Consider the following 22,127-nt stretch of genomic DNA (forward strand, 5'->3'; position numbering starts at 1 on the left):
AATTAGCACACCTTTATATCGACCGACTGAATCACTTTTTGGGGTTGCCCATGTTTGTAATTGAATATTTTATTGATTTCCTTTTCTTTTTTTTCTTTTTTTCTTTTTTTTTGGGGATTTTCCCTAATAAGCCATGTGGATCTGTTCCTTCCACCCTTTAAAAAGAGTAAGTTGGGGAAGTGTGGTGACAGAGCTTCAAGCAAGTTTTGTTTAGGAATCTGAACTCCAAGTTTTAATTATTAGGTGGACTCCTTTTAGGATTAGTGTTAAATAAGTGAGACAAGTTAGTTGAGCATCAAAACAAGCTCCCAAGTTTTAAAAAATACATTTTCTTCCAACGATTTAAAAAATATAAAAAAATAAAATAAAAATTATTATAACTATTTCAAGCTTTCAAACCAACCCTAAGTTTTAAAAATACACTTTTGTCTGAATCAATTTATTAATAATTTCCCCAAAATAACAAAAATTTCAATTGCCCCAACTACTTCTTCTTCACGACTGCCGCCATTAATTCCCTTCCCCTAGCTCGTTCCTAATTGTAAAATTGCTAATATATAGCCCTGCCCCTTCGTCTTGATTGGATTCATCGCCCTCAGCTCCCTTTATTCATCCTGCTCGGATACCTCCATTTTTGTTCCGGTAATTTTCATTCAAATCATCAAAATCGGTCACCAATTTATAAGTTCAATTGCTTGTGCATTAATCGCAATAGTTGTAGTCGTCTATACTTGCACCCAGTAAGTAGTAGAATCCGTTGTTGCATTTGTGAGGATTTGATTTTGTGGTTCTGCAGATCTCTACAACTTTTGTTTTAATAAACATTTAATTTTTTTTATTTCCTATTTATTTCTTGTACAAGTTTATTTGATCGGCTTTAGGCAGTACAAGATTTATTGATTGAAGTTATTTTAGACGAGCTGTTATTTTATTAGTCTAGTTGAAGTTATTTTGGACTAGTTGTTCTTTTATTATTCTAGTTTAGTTGTTATGGAGGATGGTATTGTAGTAGGCGGAGAATATTATGGTGAATGGGTAGAGACTTCAGATTGCTAGATTTGGCATTCCAGAACAAAGTTGACAACCAATTGAAATTCAAAGGTCATGTACATATAATCAGTTGGTTGAAAGCGTCATTGAAAGTGGTCAGCTGAAATGCTCGGCTATCGACCTGACGATTAATTATACGATTAGTGTTGCGCTAGGGAAAAAATAGCTCCTGCATTCATAAAGATGGATTATCATGTCCGTCTGTATCTTCTTGATATTGCTTGTGATGGTTCTAGGCCCATTCTAAGGATAAATGTGGCTGAGAGTTCTGTTGGATGTTCAAGTGCCACGGCGGCAACATCACCCCCACCACCACTATCATTATTGGTTGAAGAATCTAGGAATAAACCTTGTCAAGAAAATTATGAGGATTTTGCCATTTGTTTCAACAAATATGGCTCATCAGAGTATGCTACAACACAGCCTAACCAATGCCTTATCGAGGATACTAGTTTTTTCCGTGGGGAAACATCAATGATCACAAAGGCGTTTGTAAATGCATTGATGCTAGCTTTCATGAAAATAAATCGTCGATCGCGAAAAAGGTGTCGAAGCCACACTATGGATACCGGGGAAGCATCTATATCTAGGAAAAGGAGATATAAATGCTCAATGTGCAAAAATATGTCCACAAGAAGACGAGTTGCCCAAAAGCTTTGTGACGAAATAAAGACTGATTTGTTTTCCTTCAAGTTGTAATAATTGTCTATGTTGTGTTCTATTTTTTTTTTTTTAGTTTGAACTTCTTGAATTTGTTGTGTTGTGAACTTGGAACTTCTATTGTATTGTCAAGACATTTAATTAACTGGACTATTTAGTGTTCCTGATACATATTAGAATCGATGATATTAGAACTTCTTTACGGATATTAGAACTCAGATATTTAGATTTCAAACTGGATGATAGGGCAACTGATCACTAGACCGCCTTTACGCTTATTAGAAATGCAGATATTCAATATTTAGAATTAAAACTGGACCAATTGACGAGTTGTAATGTCTAGTTTAGGATTTGAACATGGAGAAAATAAATTTGTACTGAAAAATGGAAATAATACGAAATAGAAATAGACATTAACATCATTAGCATTAATATAATATGAATGATTACATTCGGGGAGAATAGTAAATATGCTATATAAAAAAAAAAACTAACTAGGCATTATGAGGGGGTGAATTGGTAGGGTTGTTGAAGTCTGCATTAGGAGGGGGAGAATTCGGAGGACTGTTGAATTCTGCAAGAGCCAGTCCCCTTTCCTCGAGAAGTACAGTGAGTATCCTCTCTATTCTTCTAACGGCCTCGTAGAGTTCTTCAAACCGTCCCTTGTAACCCCCAATGTTTAGTATTGCAGAGATTGATTTCATAATTTAGATCCCTTATGTCAGTTTCGAGACCTCCAAAATCCCCTAACAAGTGGCTTATCATTCGTTGTACATAACCATTTTCTTGTTCATTTGGTATACCATTTGGTAGTCCATTTGGTCCACCGTTTGGTAAGTCGTTTTCTTGATCCATAATGATTCTGTCATCTGGTCATTTAGGTAATGAAATTGAATTATGAATGTCATTGAATTTGTGAAGCAGGGTATTTATAGACCCGAAAGGCGAAAAGGCGCCTTGAAAGACGAGAAGGCACCTTGAAAGGTGAAAAGGCACCTTCAAGTAAGGCGGCACCTTTTCATGTGCCTTAGAATCTATACGTATCATATACCTTAAAATGATATTGTAATTAACTATCCGTTCTAATTTTTCCCTTACAAGACACCTTTACGTGAAGCAGCACCTTATCAGGAGAGATTTCATAAGTCTGTCTTCTAATAGACTGTATTTGGATTCTATTATACCATAAGGACCATTGCTATTCTTATACGCCATTTGGACCCTTCTAATTTTCCCCTTACAAGGAACCTTTACGTGAAGCAGCACCTTATCGGAAAAGGTTTCATAACTGTGTCTTTTAATAGACTGTATTTGGATTCTACTACACCATAAGGACCATTGCTATTCTAATACACTATCAGGACCCTTCTAATTTTCCCCTTATAAGGCACCTTTACATGAAGCAACACCTTATTAGGAGAGGCTTCATAAGTTTGTCTTCTCCTAGATTGTATTTGGATTCTACTACACTATAAGGACCACTGCTATTCTAATACACTATCAAGACCCTTCTAATTTTCCTCTTACAAGGCACCTTTACGTGAAGCGACACCTTATCAGGAGAGGTTTCATAAGTGTCTTCTAGTAGACTGTATTTAGATTCTACCACACCATAAGGACCATTGCTATTCTAATTTTCCCCCAAAAAATCCAATTATGTATTAATTATGGTATTTCAAAATAAGCTTATTCTACGGATAATTATGATATTTATCTTTTAAGCTTATCAAGATTTGGGAATCGGTAATAGTTAAAACTACTTAATGAGGTGCTTTGGGACTGAGAAAGGCGTGTACTCATATTAATATATGCAATGATTATTTAGAATAGGCGTGTAAGTGAATTTATTGTATCCAGATGAACAGTTTAGTAGAATAGTCAAGATCACAAACACAAAACCCCAAATTAATACAGAAATTGTCTTTTTTAATTCAAAACACATGATTATCAAAATATTAATCTCATGGCATTTTGTTTACACATGACAAAAAACATCATTATTGTTGAAATATTACAACAACAAAAAAATCATTATTGGTGAAATATTACAAAAAAGATCAATATTAATATCAACATTACAAGTTTGTAAAGAGTAATCCTTAGATAATGTAAAGTTTGAAATGTAATTTATGTTGTAGTTAATGTGTAATTACACATTATTTCTAATAATTAATACATCAAGTCACCAATTTCATGAAGTTAACGTATTTTTAGTCACCATTTTAAGTTTTTTCAAATTTAAGTGTTATTGTATAGGAGTATTTTATTATATTATAATTATAATAATATGCTACATTAATATCCTAGAAACGATTATTAATAGACTCCAGCTGTTCATCTTCCAATCGTCAAATCAACTCATAAAATGAAGTGATTGAATGGTTCACTGCACCAATCGATGCAATGGAGAAACCACCTTTGTCCCCTTTTCACTATCAACTTCAACACCACACTTCTTCCGGCTAACTCGATGTATCAACGAGGATGGTGAGCGCCAGGAGATGAACATTGGGCGCATTGCTCGCATGCTGAGGGCCCTATGTCTTTTGGCCGGGATTGACATGGATGATTTCATAATCCCCCCCAAACTCCCCTCCTCATATTTAACTTTTATGTATTTTGAACAGATGTATGTTATGTTTAGATATATGAATATTTAAGTGATGTTATGTTTTGTTCCAGTTGAGTGTTCTTGTTTGCATTTGTTAGGCGAATTTACAGAAATTTCTTTAGGAAAATTTATAACTAGTTTGTTAGGCAAATTTACAGGAATATTTCACCACTAGACTCAGTAGACAAAACATCCGTTATAATAACTGGTTCGTTAGGCAAATTTACAAGAATATTTCACCACTAGACCACTACACAAAACATCCGTTATAATAACTGGTTCATTAGGCAAATTCACAGGAATATTTCACTTCTAGACCACTACACAAAACATCCGTTATTATAACTGGTTTCGTTAGGCAAATTTACAGTAATATTTCACCACTAGATCACTACACAAAACATTCGTTATAATAACCGTTTAATGGTGACCAATGAAAATTGTGAAATTAAAAGTATAAAAAAAAATTAATATTTGCAATTAATGAATTAGTTCACTGATAAATAAACTAATTTTGAAATAAAATAAATAAATAAATAATGATAATCGAATTAGCAAAAACATGCTTCTGCCTTAGGCAAATTTGTTTCTCCACTAGACCAGTAGACAAAACATCCGTTATAATAATTGTTTTGTTAGACAAATTTACAGGAATATTTCACCACTAGACCACTACACAAAACACCCGTTATAATAACCGGTTAATGGTGACTAGTGAAAATTGTGAAATTTTAAGTATAAAAAAACATATTTGCAATTAATAAATTAGTTCACTGATAAACACTAGATAAAACATCCGTTATAATAACTGGTTCGTTAGGCAAATTTACAGGAATATTTGCACTTATACAAAAAAGTAACTTAAATAATTGTTCAAAAAATAAACCTAAATAATTGTTCCAAAATAATTGTTCAAACAACTTCTTCATTGGCAGTCCCATAGCTATTTTGCAACATCTCCAACCTCGCCATTTAGCTTTTCTAAGACATCAACTATTCTTCAATCAGGTGATCCATCTTCACTAGAAATAACAGAATCAACAACCTCACCAACAACATCACCAAGAAGAGCGGAATCAGCAAGAAGACCCAGTGGATCATCATCATGATCAGGCTAAGGAATAGAAGGGCCATCAGCATTGGGGACATGGGCAAGATCACTTAAAGGAGAACAAGGAAGAGTTTTGCAATTAGGATCATCAACATGATCAAGTAGAGGACTAGAAGAGCCATCAGCATCGGTGACATGGGCAGGATCATTGAAAGAAGAACCAGCAAGAGCATTCACTGGGTCAAAATTAACAGAGGTGAGTACCACATAAATTGACAATAGACCATAAAAGTTTCTACTAACTAACTTGAATGTCACAGAAGTTGACATTACCTTTGGTCTTCTTAGCATTGACACATTGCAATGCCTTCCTGATCCTCTTCCTACTGGACCTAAGTGAAGGAGAAACACATTTAAAATGCCTTCTTGGTTTTCCCTCGACCAATTTGCGAATGCAAACTAGTTCTTCCTCAATTGATGTTAATCTATTTGCAATGACACTCGGCCCATGACCACAATGTACGTCTCTTTACCCACTCCTCCAAGATCTCGATCTTGAACTTGATCTTCATCATGATTATGTTTGTGCCCAGAACCAGATGCAAGTTCCTTTTTTACGCGAAATTGGCAAGTATTCCCAATCTCCCTCTTTAGGGCATTAATATTTGGGTCCGGTACTTCATCGTCATAATCTACAAGATTTTTAATGTAGTCGTTCCTCTTCTCCGCTTCATCGGGGTGTAGAATAGGTCTCACCACCTTAAGTTAACAAAAACAACAACAGATTAAATCAGAATAGACAACCACCAACCTAAGTTCTAATGCATTAATAGGTTCGTATCATTACCGCACGATTATCAATTGCATTTTTGAAAGGATCAACAGCTTCGGGCTTCTCCTTCGTTCGCCATCTCAAAATCCTTAGAATCGGCAAAGGACTTTGTTTATTTAGGGCAGCAGTTTTTCCAACAAATGACATATCTTCGTATGCCCATGCCTATAGTAAACAGGAATAGACAAATAAGTAGAATAAGCAGTAAGATAGCAATCACTAATCTATAATAATATAATCTCCATATTGGTTCATAATAAAATACTTACAACGAAGGCCCAGGGGTAGTCATAAAGAGCATATTGTGGTGGTTGCTTTTGTTCACAAGATAGTTTATACATCTTCAGAATGTCCACCTTCTTCAAATATTCAAAGGTTAGCTCGAAGCATTCCTTGCCCCATGGATATCTCTCAAAGAAATTAATACTATCCGCCATGGTGATCCACTTCTTATCAACTTTTTTCGATGCATCATGAGCTAACATGATGGTATGGACAAATACAACAATTACAGTCTTAAACTTCTCTAAATTGGTCAATTTACCTTTTCTTGAATCAATTTCAGTAGCTCAGCAGTGGTCAACCCCATGGGTCTGGTAAGCTTTTTTAGTTTATTATATTCCAAAAAGACAAACCTTTTGAGAAGATAATACTCTTCGTTTCCTCACCGGGAAAAGCTCTGCAATTCAAACCTGTGACCGTACAAACTCCCTCAACCCAAAACAATAGGGCACTCCTCCACTATGAACCACAACTCATGCTTCTTCTCATTCTTTGTAACTTGACGAAGAAGAAGAGAATGAACTAATCTTCCATTGAATCCATTCCATAAAGTTGTCAATGACATGAAGTGGCCAGAACAAGAGTGTCCAAAATATTTAGTAAGTTCTTGAGCATTAATAATTTTTAGCAATTCGAAAAGAATTGACATCCGAGACCTTACTGAGATCTTGCCAGGAAAAGTACCACCAAACTTGGCCCTTCACGTGGTTAATCCATAACTTGCGAGGTCTATGATCACCTCATCAGCATTGTTTTCTTTTTCTTTTTCTTTTTCTTTTTCTTTTTCTTGTTCTTCATCCTTTTCTTCCTCCTCCTCTTCTTCTTCCTCTTCTTCTTCTTCTTCTTCTTCTTCTTCTTCTTCTTCTTCTTCTTCTTCTTCTTCTTCTCGTCTTCCTTTTATCCTCCTCCTCCTCCTCTTCTTCTTCTTCTTCTTCTTCTTCTCCTCCCCATTCTTCTCCTCCTCTCCCTTCTTCTTCTGCTTCTCCTTCTTCTTCTGCTTCTACTTCTCCTTCTCCTCCTTCTCCTTCTGTTTCTCCTTCTTCTCCTTCTCCTTCTGTTTCTCCTTCTCCTCCTTCTCCTCTTCCTCCTCCTCCTTCCTCTTCTTCCTCTTCTTCTTCTTCTTCTTCTTCTTCTTCTTCTTCTTCTTCTTCTTCTTCTTCTTCTTCTTCTTCTTCTTCTTCTTCTTCTTCTTCTTCTTCTTCTTCTTCTTCTTCTTCTTCTTCTTCTTCTTCCTCCTCCCTCCTCCTCTTCCTTCGTCTTCTTCTTCCTCTTCTTCTTCTTATTCTTCTTCTTCTTCTTCTTCTTCTTCTTCTTCAACACGATTATCATCATCATTTTCCCCTTCATTTTGAACACTATTTTCCACTTCTTCTTCTTCTTCATGAACATCATCATTCTTTCCCTTTTCAACAGTTTCTTCTTCCTAAACATCACCATTCTTTTCTTTTTCTACTCGTTTATTAGAATCCTTTTTTCGTTTATCCATGTAATTAAGCAGCACAAAGTCTTCATCTACTTCCTCCTCCACTCTCAACCTTTTTTGACCTTGCCTGTTATTTCCAGCGAACTCCACCGCCGATTTACCTTTCCCAATAGATACTTTACTTTTTGATTCATCTTTCTCGAATTTTTTTTCGATACATTTTTCGTCCTAGCCATGAATATAATGAAAATTCGAAGAGACAAACTGTGAACAAAAATAGGAAATATTACAAACCGATATCCCAAAAATAAATAAATAAAAAAAGGATAAAATTAGGGCTCCATACCTATATCTTCAAGATAAAGTAAATCCTGAAATCACAGCTTTCAAGGAAGTTGAAGAAGGAGATATTCAAGAACTTAGAATAACTGCTAATGTATCTAGGATTTCCTTAAGTTTTTGTAGTTTGGAGAAGCGGGAAGATCAAACAATGGATATAGGGGGAAGATGACGATGAAGATCGATCAGTTGGAGCCTAAATTTTAAGTTTTTTGTTAGTTTAAAACTAAACCTCAAAGTTTTTTAAAATACAAAAAGGCCCTTGCGTCTTTGCTAATCAGGTCATTAGTAATTTCTGGACCAAAAATAAATGACAGAGAAAATGGGGGCCCTGCAACTTAGAAAAAAACTTTTGAGGTCCTGCCACCTCAATCTTCCGAGTAACTACACCAAAAATTTTAGAAAGAAATTAACGTTGACCGAGTCACATCCACATCACGACACATTAACGTGGAATAGAAGTTTAGTTAGATATGTTTATTATACCAGAATGACATTTGCATCAAGATTAATCCACGTGCAATAGAAATCAGCTAGATATGTTCACTACATCGGATCGCGCACCTGTATTTTAAAAAAACTAGCTAGCATGTTCAGTGCACCATTTCAATAGATCAAGCTATGTATTTAGGCATAAATTTTTTAGAACATTGGAATCATTTCGATAGAGCTATGTATTTAGGAATAATTTTTTTAGCACAATGAGATGGTTAAGCCTATTGAACGGTTATGTTGTATCCTCGTATAAATAGCACGTTCCCTACAATTATGGATATAGTCCTATCAACATACACCCACCATTCAACTTTAATTCAATTATAAGTTATCTTTCAATGATTTACCCATACAACCATACTATTTACAAAAAATTTAGGTAGCTTCTAAGTTCTACTCTGGCAAAATGTTAGCCTAAGTTCATTCTCTACTTACAAATCTTTTGTTTCATGACTCGTTAGACAAGATATTTATCTGAGCAAGCCTCCGAACTTATATCAACGGAGAAGAAGAGGGTATTTCTGCACGTCAATTGTCTAAAAAAAAAAAAAAAAAAAATTGCACTCCATTGTATTGCTTCTAATTATGCCCAGTCCAAACTCTCATAATACCACACTATCTAACTTTTACTTATAAGTAGTACTCACTCTGTACTCTTTTACTTGTCCACTATACAAAAAAAAATATTTTCACTTTGTCACTTTTAGCATATCAAGAGAAAAATATATTTCTTTTTTATGTTTTACCCTTAGCATTAATTACTTATTTCCCAAATCATTTTTCAAAACTTATGACTAAACATCAATTAATATGGTATTGTGATAAAATACGCCAATGGATTATTATTTCCTAAAAAAATGTGCAAACTCCAAATTGAACAATTAAAATATTATAGGCGATGCGTGCTTGATAAATGACAAGCAGGCATACTTGCCAGATCGATCGTCCTTGTAACTCCTGTCGCGTCTTCCAGATGTACATGCAATTTATTGCTAAAATTAATATCATGAGTTGAATTAGTAATGGTCTCCTAATCAATGTTTTGTTATTAGTTGGCCTTACTGTTGAGAAAAATGCGCGCGCACACAACACAACGCCCCTTGTGGGGCTAGCCGGCTAGGGTATCGAGTACTCTCAGTGTTTCAATTTGTTTGTCTGATTTGATTTGACAAGGAATATAAAAAAAAAAAAAACTTTTGAATCTTATTGTCTTAAAGTAAAAATATATAAAATGTACTAAAATGACCTTTAATTTTGTGGTCCTAAACATATCATGTGATAGTTGGAATCAAAGAGTTGCTAAAAAAGGAAATATGTATTCTTTTTTAAACGACTAAAAAGGAAAGTATGACAAACAAATTGAAACAGAAAGAGTATATTTATTTATTATTTTTTCTTCTATACCATTTTATATGATGCATTTTTTTTTCAAATTTGTAAAAAACATCTTTTTTTATATTTAAATAAATATAACTTTAAACTTTTTTATTAAATTTAATAAGATAATTTATAGTCACACAACTAACTACAACTTATTTAAATCATAATTTCAAAAGACTTATTTTCCATAGTAGACGTTTGGACATGGACACAAATCATTGATTGAGTAGAGGTTGATTTGAAGTTAAAATTTTGTTTGAACATGTAATTTGCATTTCAAAAGTTGTATTTTTTCTTATCTATATATCTATATATATAAAATAGGAGAGGTACAAGTAACGTGGTTAAGCCAAGTGGCAGGCTAATAACAAGCCACTTGGCAATTTTAAGGCAATGTTTTTCTTTCTGTAATAACATATAATAAAAACTAAAATTTAGAAGATTTGAAATTTGAAATTTGAAATTGGAAGATAAAATCTTTTAAATTTAAATTAAACGATAAGGTAGAATCCATAGCCATTAAACGATAAAGTAGATTTGAAAATGACATTTCTTATTGCGGTAAGTTATCAACCGTAGCTTCTTTATTATTTATTTATATAAAATTAAGCTTATCAAGAAAATATAAAACATGCATTTTCCGGATAAACAAAATTTAACGTGAGAAAAACTTGATGTGTAACAGAATTAATTAAATTTTCTCTTTTAATAAATATAATAAAAAGTACATGTTTTAACTTTCCATGATAATTGAAGAAAAAAAAATCAAATTTGAACTTAAAGTTAATTATTAAAAACAAATATTATATATATAAGATCCACTAGATAATAATCATAAAAGTGATCATAGTAATCATCTACTAAACTCACGTGACATTCAAGAATAATAATCATAATCCGAAATGTAAATAATATATATGTTGCATTTTTTTTTGGATAATTGTTATGATATTGTTGGGAAAAAATAATGAACTATTAATGATATTTTACATATACAGTAAGGGAAAAAAAGGTAAAGACAAAAATAAATAGAGTGGAGAAAATTCACCACTTCATAGTTATGTTGGTTTTTGAAGTTCAAACAGAAAGACATAATTAATATAATAGATAGAATTCATAAATAATTAATGATTAAGTACTTATAGTATTAATCTAACATTATCTCTTTGATGTGATAACAAAAAAAAAATAGAGTATTACTCTATCGGGGATTTTTTGAATTTGAATCTATCTTATCTTGAATATCTATCCATATTTCCATACATCTATATAAAGTTAGCTAGAGTTAAGATGATTTGTACTTTCAAAAGTTAAACAGTAACTTATTTATTTTTTCGTTTTTTTCTTTCTGATTCTTTTTATTTAACCATTGCTTAAAAGCCCACCTTTTGTAGAGCTGTTTTCTATTCCGAAAATCTCTAATTTATTGTTGATTGATGTTGTAGAAGCTGAACAAGACTTCTTCAAGAGGCCTATTTGCCAACATAGCTATAGAAATGGAGAAATAAAATCATTATGGAAGATTAGAATAAAGAAACTGAACAGGGTAAGCCTACAACACATATGAAAGCAAAAAAAATTTAAGTAATTTACTTTGATTTGTACAATCAAAACTGACCTGTTTTTCTTTTTTACTGAGGGTTTATAGTTTTCTTGCCACATTTGAAGGTGCTTTATCTTTTGGAGCAAGAATGAAATATGCAAGCCCGATCAATGTGTTAGTGATTTTTTTTATTTCTCTACATGAGTTCTACTTTAAGATTGAATTATTATTTTAATTCTATGCGACAAATTTTTCGTTATTTCCTTATTTTTTGAAATACTCGACAAACATATACTTCAAGCGCACTATTAAATGAATCAATGAAACTTGAATTAGATGGAGGAGGTATGAAACAAATCGAGAATTTTGACTCTTATCTCCTTCTTAGGGGAAGAAGTCAAGGAGATCAGGTTAACTTCTAACTTTTCGTACATACGGTCTTTTTGCAGTATTATTTGTTTTTCAAAATCTTTGGATATATAAAATATTTGCAACATCAAAATTTCCTTTCTTGGATCACGAAATTTTAGTCATTACTTCAACTCTTTAATTCAAAATCTTGATACGATATTAACATGACAATAAGTTGGATTACCTACATTTTAGACGATTAAAATGATAAAGATAAGATTAAGAATAAATTTAAAATGAATGAAACCTTATACTTTTTATCTTTATTTATTAAAATATACAATTTAATTAGATATTAAAAGGTAGTAATCGATACAAAATAAGATCTGTGCTAGCCTCTTAATTCCATGTTAAAGTGGAATACTTCACCCCTTTTTTTCATTAAATTTATTTTTATGGATTCGTGTATACTTGCTAATCTTATCCGATATAGATATATGGAAATTTAGCACATATTTCAGTTTATATTAAATTAGATATTTACAACATATTAAATTAATTAGAATTCTCATAGAATTAAGACAGAAATAATGAATGGCTTATGAATGAATAACAGAACATATCATGCTTGCTGTACTTAAAACTTATCCGCAATTTGAGGTGAAAAATAATTTTTGAGACTTTAAGTTGAAGATAAACATATTTCTAATTCTCTCTGATTATCATATTTATCTGCAATTTGAATTCGAATTTAAAATAAACCTTTTATGAACTTAAATTGAATATATATTTTTTTGAAGTCTTTTTATCATTATTTTACTTTTCTGCAATTAGAATTGAGTTAAAAAATAAATTATTTTGAATTAAATTGAAGATAAGTACTTTTTGTTTCATTATAATTATCGTTCTTATCAACAATTTGAATATCTGTTGAATATTAAATCTTATATGAATTTAAATTGATGATAACTATTTTTTAAAATTCTGTACCATTATCCTACTTATAAGCAATTTGATTTTACTTAAATAAATAAATTATCTATTAATTAAATTGAAGATAAATATCCTTTTTAATTCTTTATCATTGTCCTGCACTTTTGTGGTTTCATTAATTAGATGACAATTCTTACAGCAAATTGAATACCCAATTAAAATCCTTTTATGTTTAGACTTCATTTTTGGTAATTTTTTGCTACCAAGTAACAATATGCACAAGCACATACTGAAGCTGGATATATGCTTCAGAATGATATATTCTCCGTTCTTTTATTCGTGTTCATATTTTTATTAATAAACCCCTTTTTTCCTGTAAAAGTTCCTTTAATATAGATTACTGACTCTTACTTTTATTTTATTTTTTAAAATAGATATGTTTGAAGTATAATATTTTTAAAATAATTAAAGTGCATGCGTAAATGTATCATGAACTATAATTAGTATTCAACTAAAGAGTAGGAGAGTTTAACTTTAAATTTTCCTACTCTGCAGTAATATGCTATAATTTAACAAAACTCAGTAATTAGTAAGTATATACTAGAGATGTGTATTATTATATGGTTTAAAAACAAATAAAATCAATTGTGATATGTACAAGAATAACTTAAAAGGAGGTTACATACTTAATATTTTTAAGAATAAATAATTTTCAAGCATGCAAAGAATTTATCCAAATGCAAGATTTACTATGTGGTTAACACTCATAAAAATAGTTGTTATCTCACATTAAATAAATGGGGTTTAAGTTGATTTTTGTTGTTCACTCTTTCCTTTTTAATAGAATAGAAGTATCTATCAATTTATCTGTACATTGGTTGAAAGAGTCATCGTTTGTTTCAAGTTATTTTTTGGTTTTCATCGTATTTCATATTACAAAAATGTCATGACAAAGGACAGAGACATGACTTTTCTGTGAGAGTCGAATGAAGAATTTTGTATGGTTCCTGTACAAATGAATGATTGAATGTGGCTATCTCATGTGATGAAATATTTTTTGCTCTAATTTGTGTTATTTTCTCCATCATTTTGTTACATAGGTTAATTAACAGTCTTGAACTTTTCATAGATATCTCCAGATAAATCATATAGTAAGTTCTCTTTTTTGTAAATCTTCTATTCAATTTACAATGCAAGTCATATTGCTTAGTTATTTTTCCAGTTATACTGGCGGGAAAGAAAAATAAACATTGATAATAATATTCCATTTCAGTGTACAGGTCATAATCTTCTATTTTTTGTTAAACTTTGATGCAGACTTTTTGGATCCTTAGAAGTATTCGATAACACTTTAGACTACAGTAAGAAAGAAGCATTAGATAATTATGCATAGTTTAGAATTGAAAGTTCCAAAACTTACAGATGTAGGAAAAAATTAATAACTTAGTCTAAAATTATAGAATTATTATAGAACTTATTGAATTGAATAATGAAACAATTCCAAGTAATAGAGTAAAATTTTAAAATATAATTAAATACATATGAGATTTTAATTAATTAAAATAAACGTTTATATTGAAAGTAAAATGGAAAGCAATGTCAAGCTGCATATTTGGGTAAAAACTTACGGTAATTTATCTGGGGAAGTGATATAAAATAAAATACACTACTATTCGTTGGTCCATTGTTATAATGGAATAAGTAAATAGTACTGAAACGTTGGGAGATCATGCAAATTGGAGGTGATTAGATGATGTTATTTATTGAGAAAATGGTAAAAAAAAAAACGAGGGAATAAATTATTGCCATACTTCACTCAAAATGTTTGCCTTAGTACTTTTAAGAAGTAACTTATCAAAGTTAGTACTTTTAAAAAGTAACTTATCAGAGTATAAGATTTATTAGCATTTGAAATTAAAAATATCTTAAATTATATTATAATAAAATTATATTTTCAATATAGAACCAAAATTTAAAATATTGGATATAAATAAATTTGCTTACCACATTAAAAATTATATTCTTTTGTAATGATATGAACTTTTATATGTCATAAATCAATAATTAATCTGGATTGTTTGATGAACAAGGTTAACATAAAAAGATTTGGAGTTTTGTTAAATTAATATAATCGAATATGTTCAAATAAATAAAATTATAATTTAATATTTCACAAATTTATTTAAATATGTTAATGATATATAATAATTTTTTTATTATGTCAAAAAAATAAGATAATAATTTTCTATGATTAGTTTCATTTGATACCTGCCACGCATCGCGCGGGTACGAATACTAGTAAATATGAAAACCATACAATTTGTGAAAACTATCAAAACTTCCCAACACTAAAATAATCTTATCAAATGAGTAAATTATAGCTCATAAATAAGGCATCGAAATATCCTAATGGTGCTGCATTAATAAAATGCTTGTCATTAGACATTATTACAAACTTTCAAATACACAATATTACAAAGATCCACTAGTTCAATAATTAGCTATTAATCTTTAATGTAATCCTCCCATATAATACAAACAATCTTTCCACGCGAGCATGACCTTTTCTGCAAAATTCAAAAATGGGTCTTTTATTTGTAAATTATAAACTTATGAGTTAAGTTTTAATTTTTAAATAATTAAAATCAAAAAATTAGAATTGAAATTTACCGTTTAGGTAAATTTGGATTTGAAAACAAAATTTCAAATTGAAATTGAAATTTGTGCAAATGTCATAAACAAACACAAAAATTTCAAATTTAAAGTCTAAATTGCATGGCCAAAAGGGCCTTTCGACTCCGTGCCATGTCACGTAAATTGGAATTAAAAAATAAAAAACTATATTTTCAACCAGTAAGGACCAGTCGAAAATTTGAATCAAATTGATCCATACGTGCTGGTCCCACAAGACATGGATCGACCAATGATAGAAAGGCTGCTACGTCAATAGGTTCCCAAGTCTCTAACTTTTCCCGCAAGGAGAAGACAAGAAAAACAAAGAGAAAGCCTTTAACTCTAATTGACATTAATTATCAGAAGATACAAAAAAGGCGACAATTCTCTCATGGAGAAGCGCGTCGCCTCATCATTACTCCTTATTACCACGTTATTATTATTACTCTTCTTCTCTCTTCCCATTGCTCATTCCACCAACAATTCTCAGGTAATTCTTACTTTCCCTTTTCAACCTCAATGCATTTTCATTTCTTCTCATGAATTGATTATTGTTGACAGGTTCGATGTAGCAAAACATGTGTGGCTGACAACTGTAATTGTACGTTCAGCTTTTTCCTCATTTAATTTTTTATTAACATGCATTGTTAATTTGATTTTTTCTTTTCCTTGAAATTTGAATAGCAATTGGAATTAGATACGGGAAATATTGTGGAGTCGGATGGAGTGGATGTCCAGGGGAGAAACCTTGTGATGATCTAGATGGCTGCTGTAAGATCCACGACGAATGTGTAGAGAAAAATGGTATTTATTTTCTCCCTCCTTTTAATTGTTGTTACAATTTTTCATTTTAAATTTCATAAAGTTTGTTTCATTATGTTCTTTTTTTTTTGTTTATGCCCTTTCTTGGAGTTTTGGTTACTACTTTGAGCTTGGATACAGCTTGTCTGTTTTCATTTCCTTGGGGGTAGTTTGGTTGCTAGTTAGAGTTATGCAAGGTTTAGTTATTCATTATTAGTTATTCTATTTTCTATCGTGCATAAAAAAAAATACATAAATTCCCTCATAACTTATACATGTATTAGTTATGGGGATTCCCTCATACAAACTTTGGTTTTATGAGCTGATCTAGACCTCTAAAATGATTTGCTTGGGATTCATCATTGGTTGATGTGTCAATTTAACAGAGGCGAAGGAAGTTTATGGGTTCAAGATTATAGCCCTTTTAAGTTAATGGGTTCTAATTAATAAATTGTACATATTAAATAGATTTCATAAGACAAATACAAAGTTTGAATCAAAGTTAATGGGTTCAGTGTTTTCAAGAACCTTAGGATAAAATCAGTTGTCCTACTTGGAACTACGTAAATTTTATCTGATTGACATATTGTAGTTAATACGAATACCAATTGAAGTTGGATTACTTCAACGAATAGCTAAAGTGATAATCGATTAATTCAAGAATAGGATAATAGGAGAACTGCAGAATGCAAGTCTCTGGTATTTCAAACTAATGATATGTGGCTCATAAGATTGGCATTTTTTGATAGACTTGGTAGAAGTCATTTTGGACTCCTTACTAGTAGATAGTCAAAGAAAGGAATTTTATCTTTACGTCTTCGAAATGCATATGAACCTAGCAGATCTTTGGTTTCGGTAAATCTGAAGTCAAGAAAATCCCATTTAAAGGATTAACAGTTGATTTAAAGTGTCAAGTATTGCATAAAATGCACCTTTTTTACTCGTCTAAGACAAGAAACTGTCAGCATGTATTTCTGCTGTAACTTAAAAATATGATAGGCCTATTATGTACTGAGAGGATATAGAGGCTTACTTGGTGTTAAGCCTTCAATCTTTGACATGATGGTGAAAATCACATCTTAAAAGTCCGGTTACACCAACCTGAATTTTGATCTGAGTATACTAATTTGATGTGAAATGAATCAGTTTCAAGTCCTGTATTTTGTAGTCCATAGAGCTATATACACACCATTCAAATTACACCCCCAAAGAGAATGTCGATATACCTTTAGAAGATCCTAACATTGTTTATGTACTTTGTCGAAATAGTAGAAGAGCACCAATATGATATTACCTTTAAGGTGAAAATGGAGTAATATCTAATGGCCATTTATCTATCATCACTACTATATTCTGACCACTTAGGATGTAGTTAAGCTATTACAAATCGGACAACAAGGAATCTCAAATCAATCTGACTGCGTAAGAAAATAAAAATACAAAGAATACAAACAAGGAAACACTGCTGTTTTCGTTTTCCTTTTGTCCTCTCCTGAGATGATTGCCTGAAGAACAGCGTTTGCATACTACTCTTGATACATATATCAAATACATTACTTTTATTTCTCATCTGCAATTTTCTAGCCATTGCCAGTTCACTTTCTGATACCCTAGACTCTAGAGGTCCGCTATCACCTGCAACTTAACCTGTGATTCTCAGTATATATATATATATATATATATATATATATATATATATATATATATATATATATATTTGTTTCTTTAATTTTTTTTTTTTTTACAATTCCAGCATCTTTTCTGGCTACAGTTATTTTTCGGCGACCTTCAGTCAAGCTTCCTCCAGAATTCTGCCTTTCTGAATACTTTTACAAATTATCTGATCCTTGGAGGCTCAATCGAGGCTTGCGACTTTAGCCCAAATTTTTTCTGAATTTCCCGGTGATATATTGTATGTCTTTGGCGAATAGATTATTCCTGCAACCTTTTCGTGCTTGAATATCCTATACGATCATAATGCGTTCCTTAGGCGTAATAGTCTCTATAAGTAGCTTCCGTCACTCCAACTATAATCCTGTTTAGTAAACTATGATCGGCGATCATATTAGCAAATAAATCTTTTACTGAATTAATGCTCACTCTTTGATGTGTATTACTATCTGTTGCGCATTTGGCTTTGTGTCTTGCTATTTTGCTGTCATATTTATTGTATCTGCTTCGAATTCTTTTTCTTTTTTTTTCCTTCTCTTTTGAGCCGAGGGTATTTCGGAAACAGCCTCTCTGCCCCACAAAGGTAGGGCTAAGGTCTGCGTACATCCTACCCTCCCCAGACCCCACTTATGGGATTACACTGGGTATGTTGTTGTTGTTTACTGAATTAATGCTCACAAACAATAAGGGATTAGCTTAAGGAAAACTAAAGAAAGCACTAATGGCAATGGTAAGTAGACTCCTAATCCCTTGATATTATGCTGTAATTTGGCTTTCCATATGTTAAACATGGAAACCTGGACAAAGACCCCAGAATTCATGAGCATGGTGCTTCTAGAATATCTCCTCTATGTAATTCTTAAATGCTTAGGAAATATGGTCACAGGAATAACACATGTTAGTTTCTTGTTGCACGAAGTTTCACCTATGCCTACGTTTGTGGTTCTTCAGGTTATTAAAAAAAAAATGGTATGTGGTTCTGGGCAAATGGAGTTTTGCCATGGAACAATCTGTACGAAAGAGTAAAAAGAATAATGACTTCCATTTTTTTTCAGATTATTGTGCACCAGATAACCTTTCTTATTAGGGGTGGCTGTCGGATTAGATATGAAAACTTTGGAAATTGCATTTTGGGTCTTGGGATTCAAGAAGTTGGAATCCAAATCCAATCCAAATAAGTTCGGATAAGATCAGTTTTTAAAGTTCGGATTAGGATTAATCAGTTTGGTTATTTTGGATTTTTTATTTTTAGCCTACAAGTTGAGTTTCTTCCTACAAAACTGAACATCCAAGTAAAGTATTCATGTCAAATTGCCTTAATAATTCCTCATGCCTACCACATTCATCCAAATAAAGTAGAGTTAATGGTCAAAAACACACCTAAATTATCACCTTTTCGTGAATTTCATACCTCAACTATCTATTGTTCCATCTAACTACCTAAACTCTCACACAACTCGATGTAGAGTTGGCCTTCACGCGCCTGTTGTCTATTAATTTCAAATATTTGGCCAACTAAGCATCAAGGTGTGTTTTAATACAAAGGGAGTGATAGTTTAGGTAGGTAAAGGGAATAATGGATACTTGAGGTATGAAACTCGGGAAAAAGTGATAGTTTAGGTGTTTTCTTACCATTAACTCAATAAAGTATTCATGCAAGCATTGAAACCATTATCAAGGAAATTCCTCGCAACAAGCATTGAGGCCTGAGATTTAACAAGCCAAACATAGTAAAACCCATGTCCAAATAGAAAGCATTTTAACAGCCGATTAAAAATTTCGTATTCAAATACTTCAAAAATCTGAAGTCCCAAATCAGCAATGCAATTTAAAATCCAACCAAAAATTCAGATTTCGGATTTGCCCAAATTATGCCCATCTCTATTTCTGATACATTAGGCTCGTGATTCTCATCATTGATAAACATGAGATTTTCATAATGATGCATTGCTATGTTGCTCGGACTCTTCAAAAATGTCAACGGGTGACCGGCAAGGGTGGCTCAGCTGGTTGAGCATGGGGCTTCCATAATGGAGGTCGCAGGTTCGAAACCCCTGCCTACGACAGCAGGAGATTTTGCCTTCTGGGTCGAGCTCGTCGCACGGGGATTGCCTGGTGCGGATTATCTCTCTTGTTTGGTTTGAGGGCTATTGCACAGGAGCGGGGTTTACCTTGTGCGCACTCGAAGGGTATCGGCTGCAGGTTCCCTTGTCATAAATAAAAATGTCAACGGATGCATGCCGGATTCTCCAAAAGTAGTGTATTTTTGGAGAATCCGACACGGTTATGGAGAATCCACCACGGGTGCGGCATTGAACGTGAAAAGTCTGCACAATTTAGATGTAGAGTACTCAGTCATTCTTCTAGAACTTGTTCTACTGCATTTCAATTGAGACCTAAGTTGCGCGGACTCTTCACTTTCCATGCCGCACCCATGTCGGATTCTCCAAAAATACACTACTTTTGGAGAATCCGACACGCACCCATTGACATTTTTGAAGAGTTCGAGCAACATAGATTGAGACATAAAATGCATTCTTGGTTTAACGTCTAAAATGAGGCACTAGCTCTTATGCATAAAGTTAGGAGTAGATGACCTCCCTTTCAGCAGCCTATGGTGCTACAGTCAACAAAACTCATGCCTTTTGGTTTTTAAAATTCTTAGTTGTTTGTCTGTCTGGTGCGACATAGCACTACAGGATGGGGATGGGGCTTGGTTCTTGGTGTAGAATCACACATGCTTTGAATCTTTACGCATCTAGTTTCTACATTTTACTGGAGAAGTGATTTTGTTGATTTAACTGAACTATAAAATGAGTCGCAGTCATTCACTTTTGTTAAAATCGTTCTGATGAGGAAGCACCAAGAATTTTTTGATAAAGAAAGAGCAATAAACTCAATGGGGAGCCTGTTAAGTGGTAGTTTCTTTTTATAGCATGTATTTCCATGTGAAGCTGTAAGCTTCCAACTTATGCCTGCCTACCTTCCTGTCCCACAATATTCGCAAAATTGATCGTTTGTTCGCAAAATGCCTTTTTACATCCTAATTTTGGTAGTTACACCTGTTAAATAGAGGAAGAACTTGCAACAGAATATGGTTTGTTCGTCGAACTTCATAGCTCAGTGTTTGATTCAGCTGCTTCCAACTTCCAGGTATGACCAATGTTAAATGCCATGAGAAGTTCAAGAGGTGCATAAAGAAAGTGCAGAAGTCTGGGAAGGTCGGGTTTTCTAGAGACTGCCCCTATGATGTAGCTGTCCCAACGATGGTACAGGGAATGGACATGGCTATTATGTTTAGCCAACTCGGAAACTCCAAGCTTGAACTTTGATCAATTCATCTGGCTAGCAGGACACAGTATACTTGCAATACTTGTATTAACCATTGCTTGTTGATTCAATTGTACGACAAGAATGTTATTCGTCTCTTTTTAGGAGCTTTTCCTTCTTCAGTAGTCCATTTTGTATCAGCACCAAGACGTAGCTATTCAATTGTAAAGGTTTATCAGTGGAGGTTTCTGTATGATTCGAATTGGTTTCACTTTGTATCATCTGTTTAGTGAGTTTTGAATAGGAAGAGGGAATAGTTTATATTTAACCTCTGTTACACTTTACAAACAAAAACATCCCCACGGTTAAGAATGTTGTTAAAAATACCCTTATTTTTAACGGAAGCCCATTGTGACAATGACCCAAATTCTAAAATCTCAGGTGGCCTAACATTTTGGATGAGGTGGATGCCACATGGCATGACGGCTCACTACTGTAGCCCTATTTTACCCCCTCCCACAATACCTTCTCTTCCTCTTCCATCAACATCTAAAGCTACCAACACCGCCAACACCGATACCAAAAACCTAGGGATCAAAGTTCATGCTTCAATTAATAATAATCTACGTCCCTTTTCACCCATTCTTATTCTCAACGTCTTAAATCCCTCCTTATATCCCAGATTATTCTAAGCTATAGAATGTGTAGTTAGTTGCTTTTTAACAGTGATTTTTTAATTTTTATTTTTTTTAAAAAGGAAAA

At 32.6% G+C, this 22,127-nt stretch overlaps 1 protein-coding gene across 1 annotated transcript; it reads left to right on the top strand.

Moving 5' to 3' along the window:
* Positions 1–15,932: 15,932 nt before the first annotated feature.
* On the top strand, positions 15,933–21,643 carry LOC132037785 (probable phospholipase A2 homolog 1). Its single transcript, XM_059428402.1, has 4 exons — positions 15,933–16,113; positions 16,185–16,224; positions 16,308–16,427; positions 21,249–21,643. The coding sequence occupies exons 1-4, from the start codon at positions 16,015–16,017 to the stop codon at positions 21,425–21,427; spliced, it is 438 nt and encodes a 145-aa protein (XP_059284385.1). The 5' UTR covers positions 15,933–16,014; the 3' UTR covers positions 21,428–21,643.
* Positions 21,644–22,127: the final 484 nt, after the last annotated feature.

This window comes from Lycium ferocissimum, chromosome 11, assembly GCF_029784015.1.
Source record: "Lycium ferocissimum isolate CSIRO_LF1 chromosome 11, AGI_CSIRO_Lferr_CH_V1, whole genome shotgun sequence".
Taxonomy (NCBI): Eukaryota; Viridiplantae; Streptophyta; class Magnoliopsida; order Solanales; family Solanaceae; genus Lycium; species Lycium ferocissimum.

Coding starts and splice junctions, on each gene's coding strand:
- LOC132037785 (XM_059428402.1), top strand. CDS start 16,015: ATGGAGAAGCGCGTCGCCTCATCATTACTCCTTATTACCACGTTATTA. Junction 16,225..16,307: donor TGTGGCTGACAACTGTAATT/GTACGTTCAGCT, acceptor AAATTTGAATAG/CAATTGGAATTAGATACGGG. Junction 16,428..21,248: donor CGAATGTGTAGAGAAAAATG/GTATTTATTTTC, acceptor TCCAACTTCCAG/GTATGACCAATGTTAAATGC.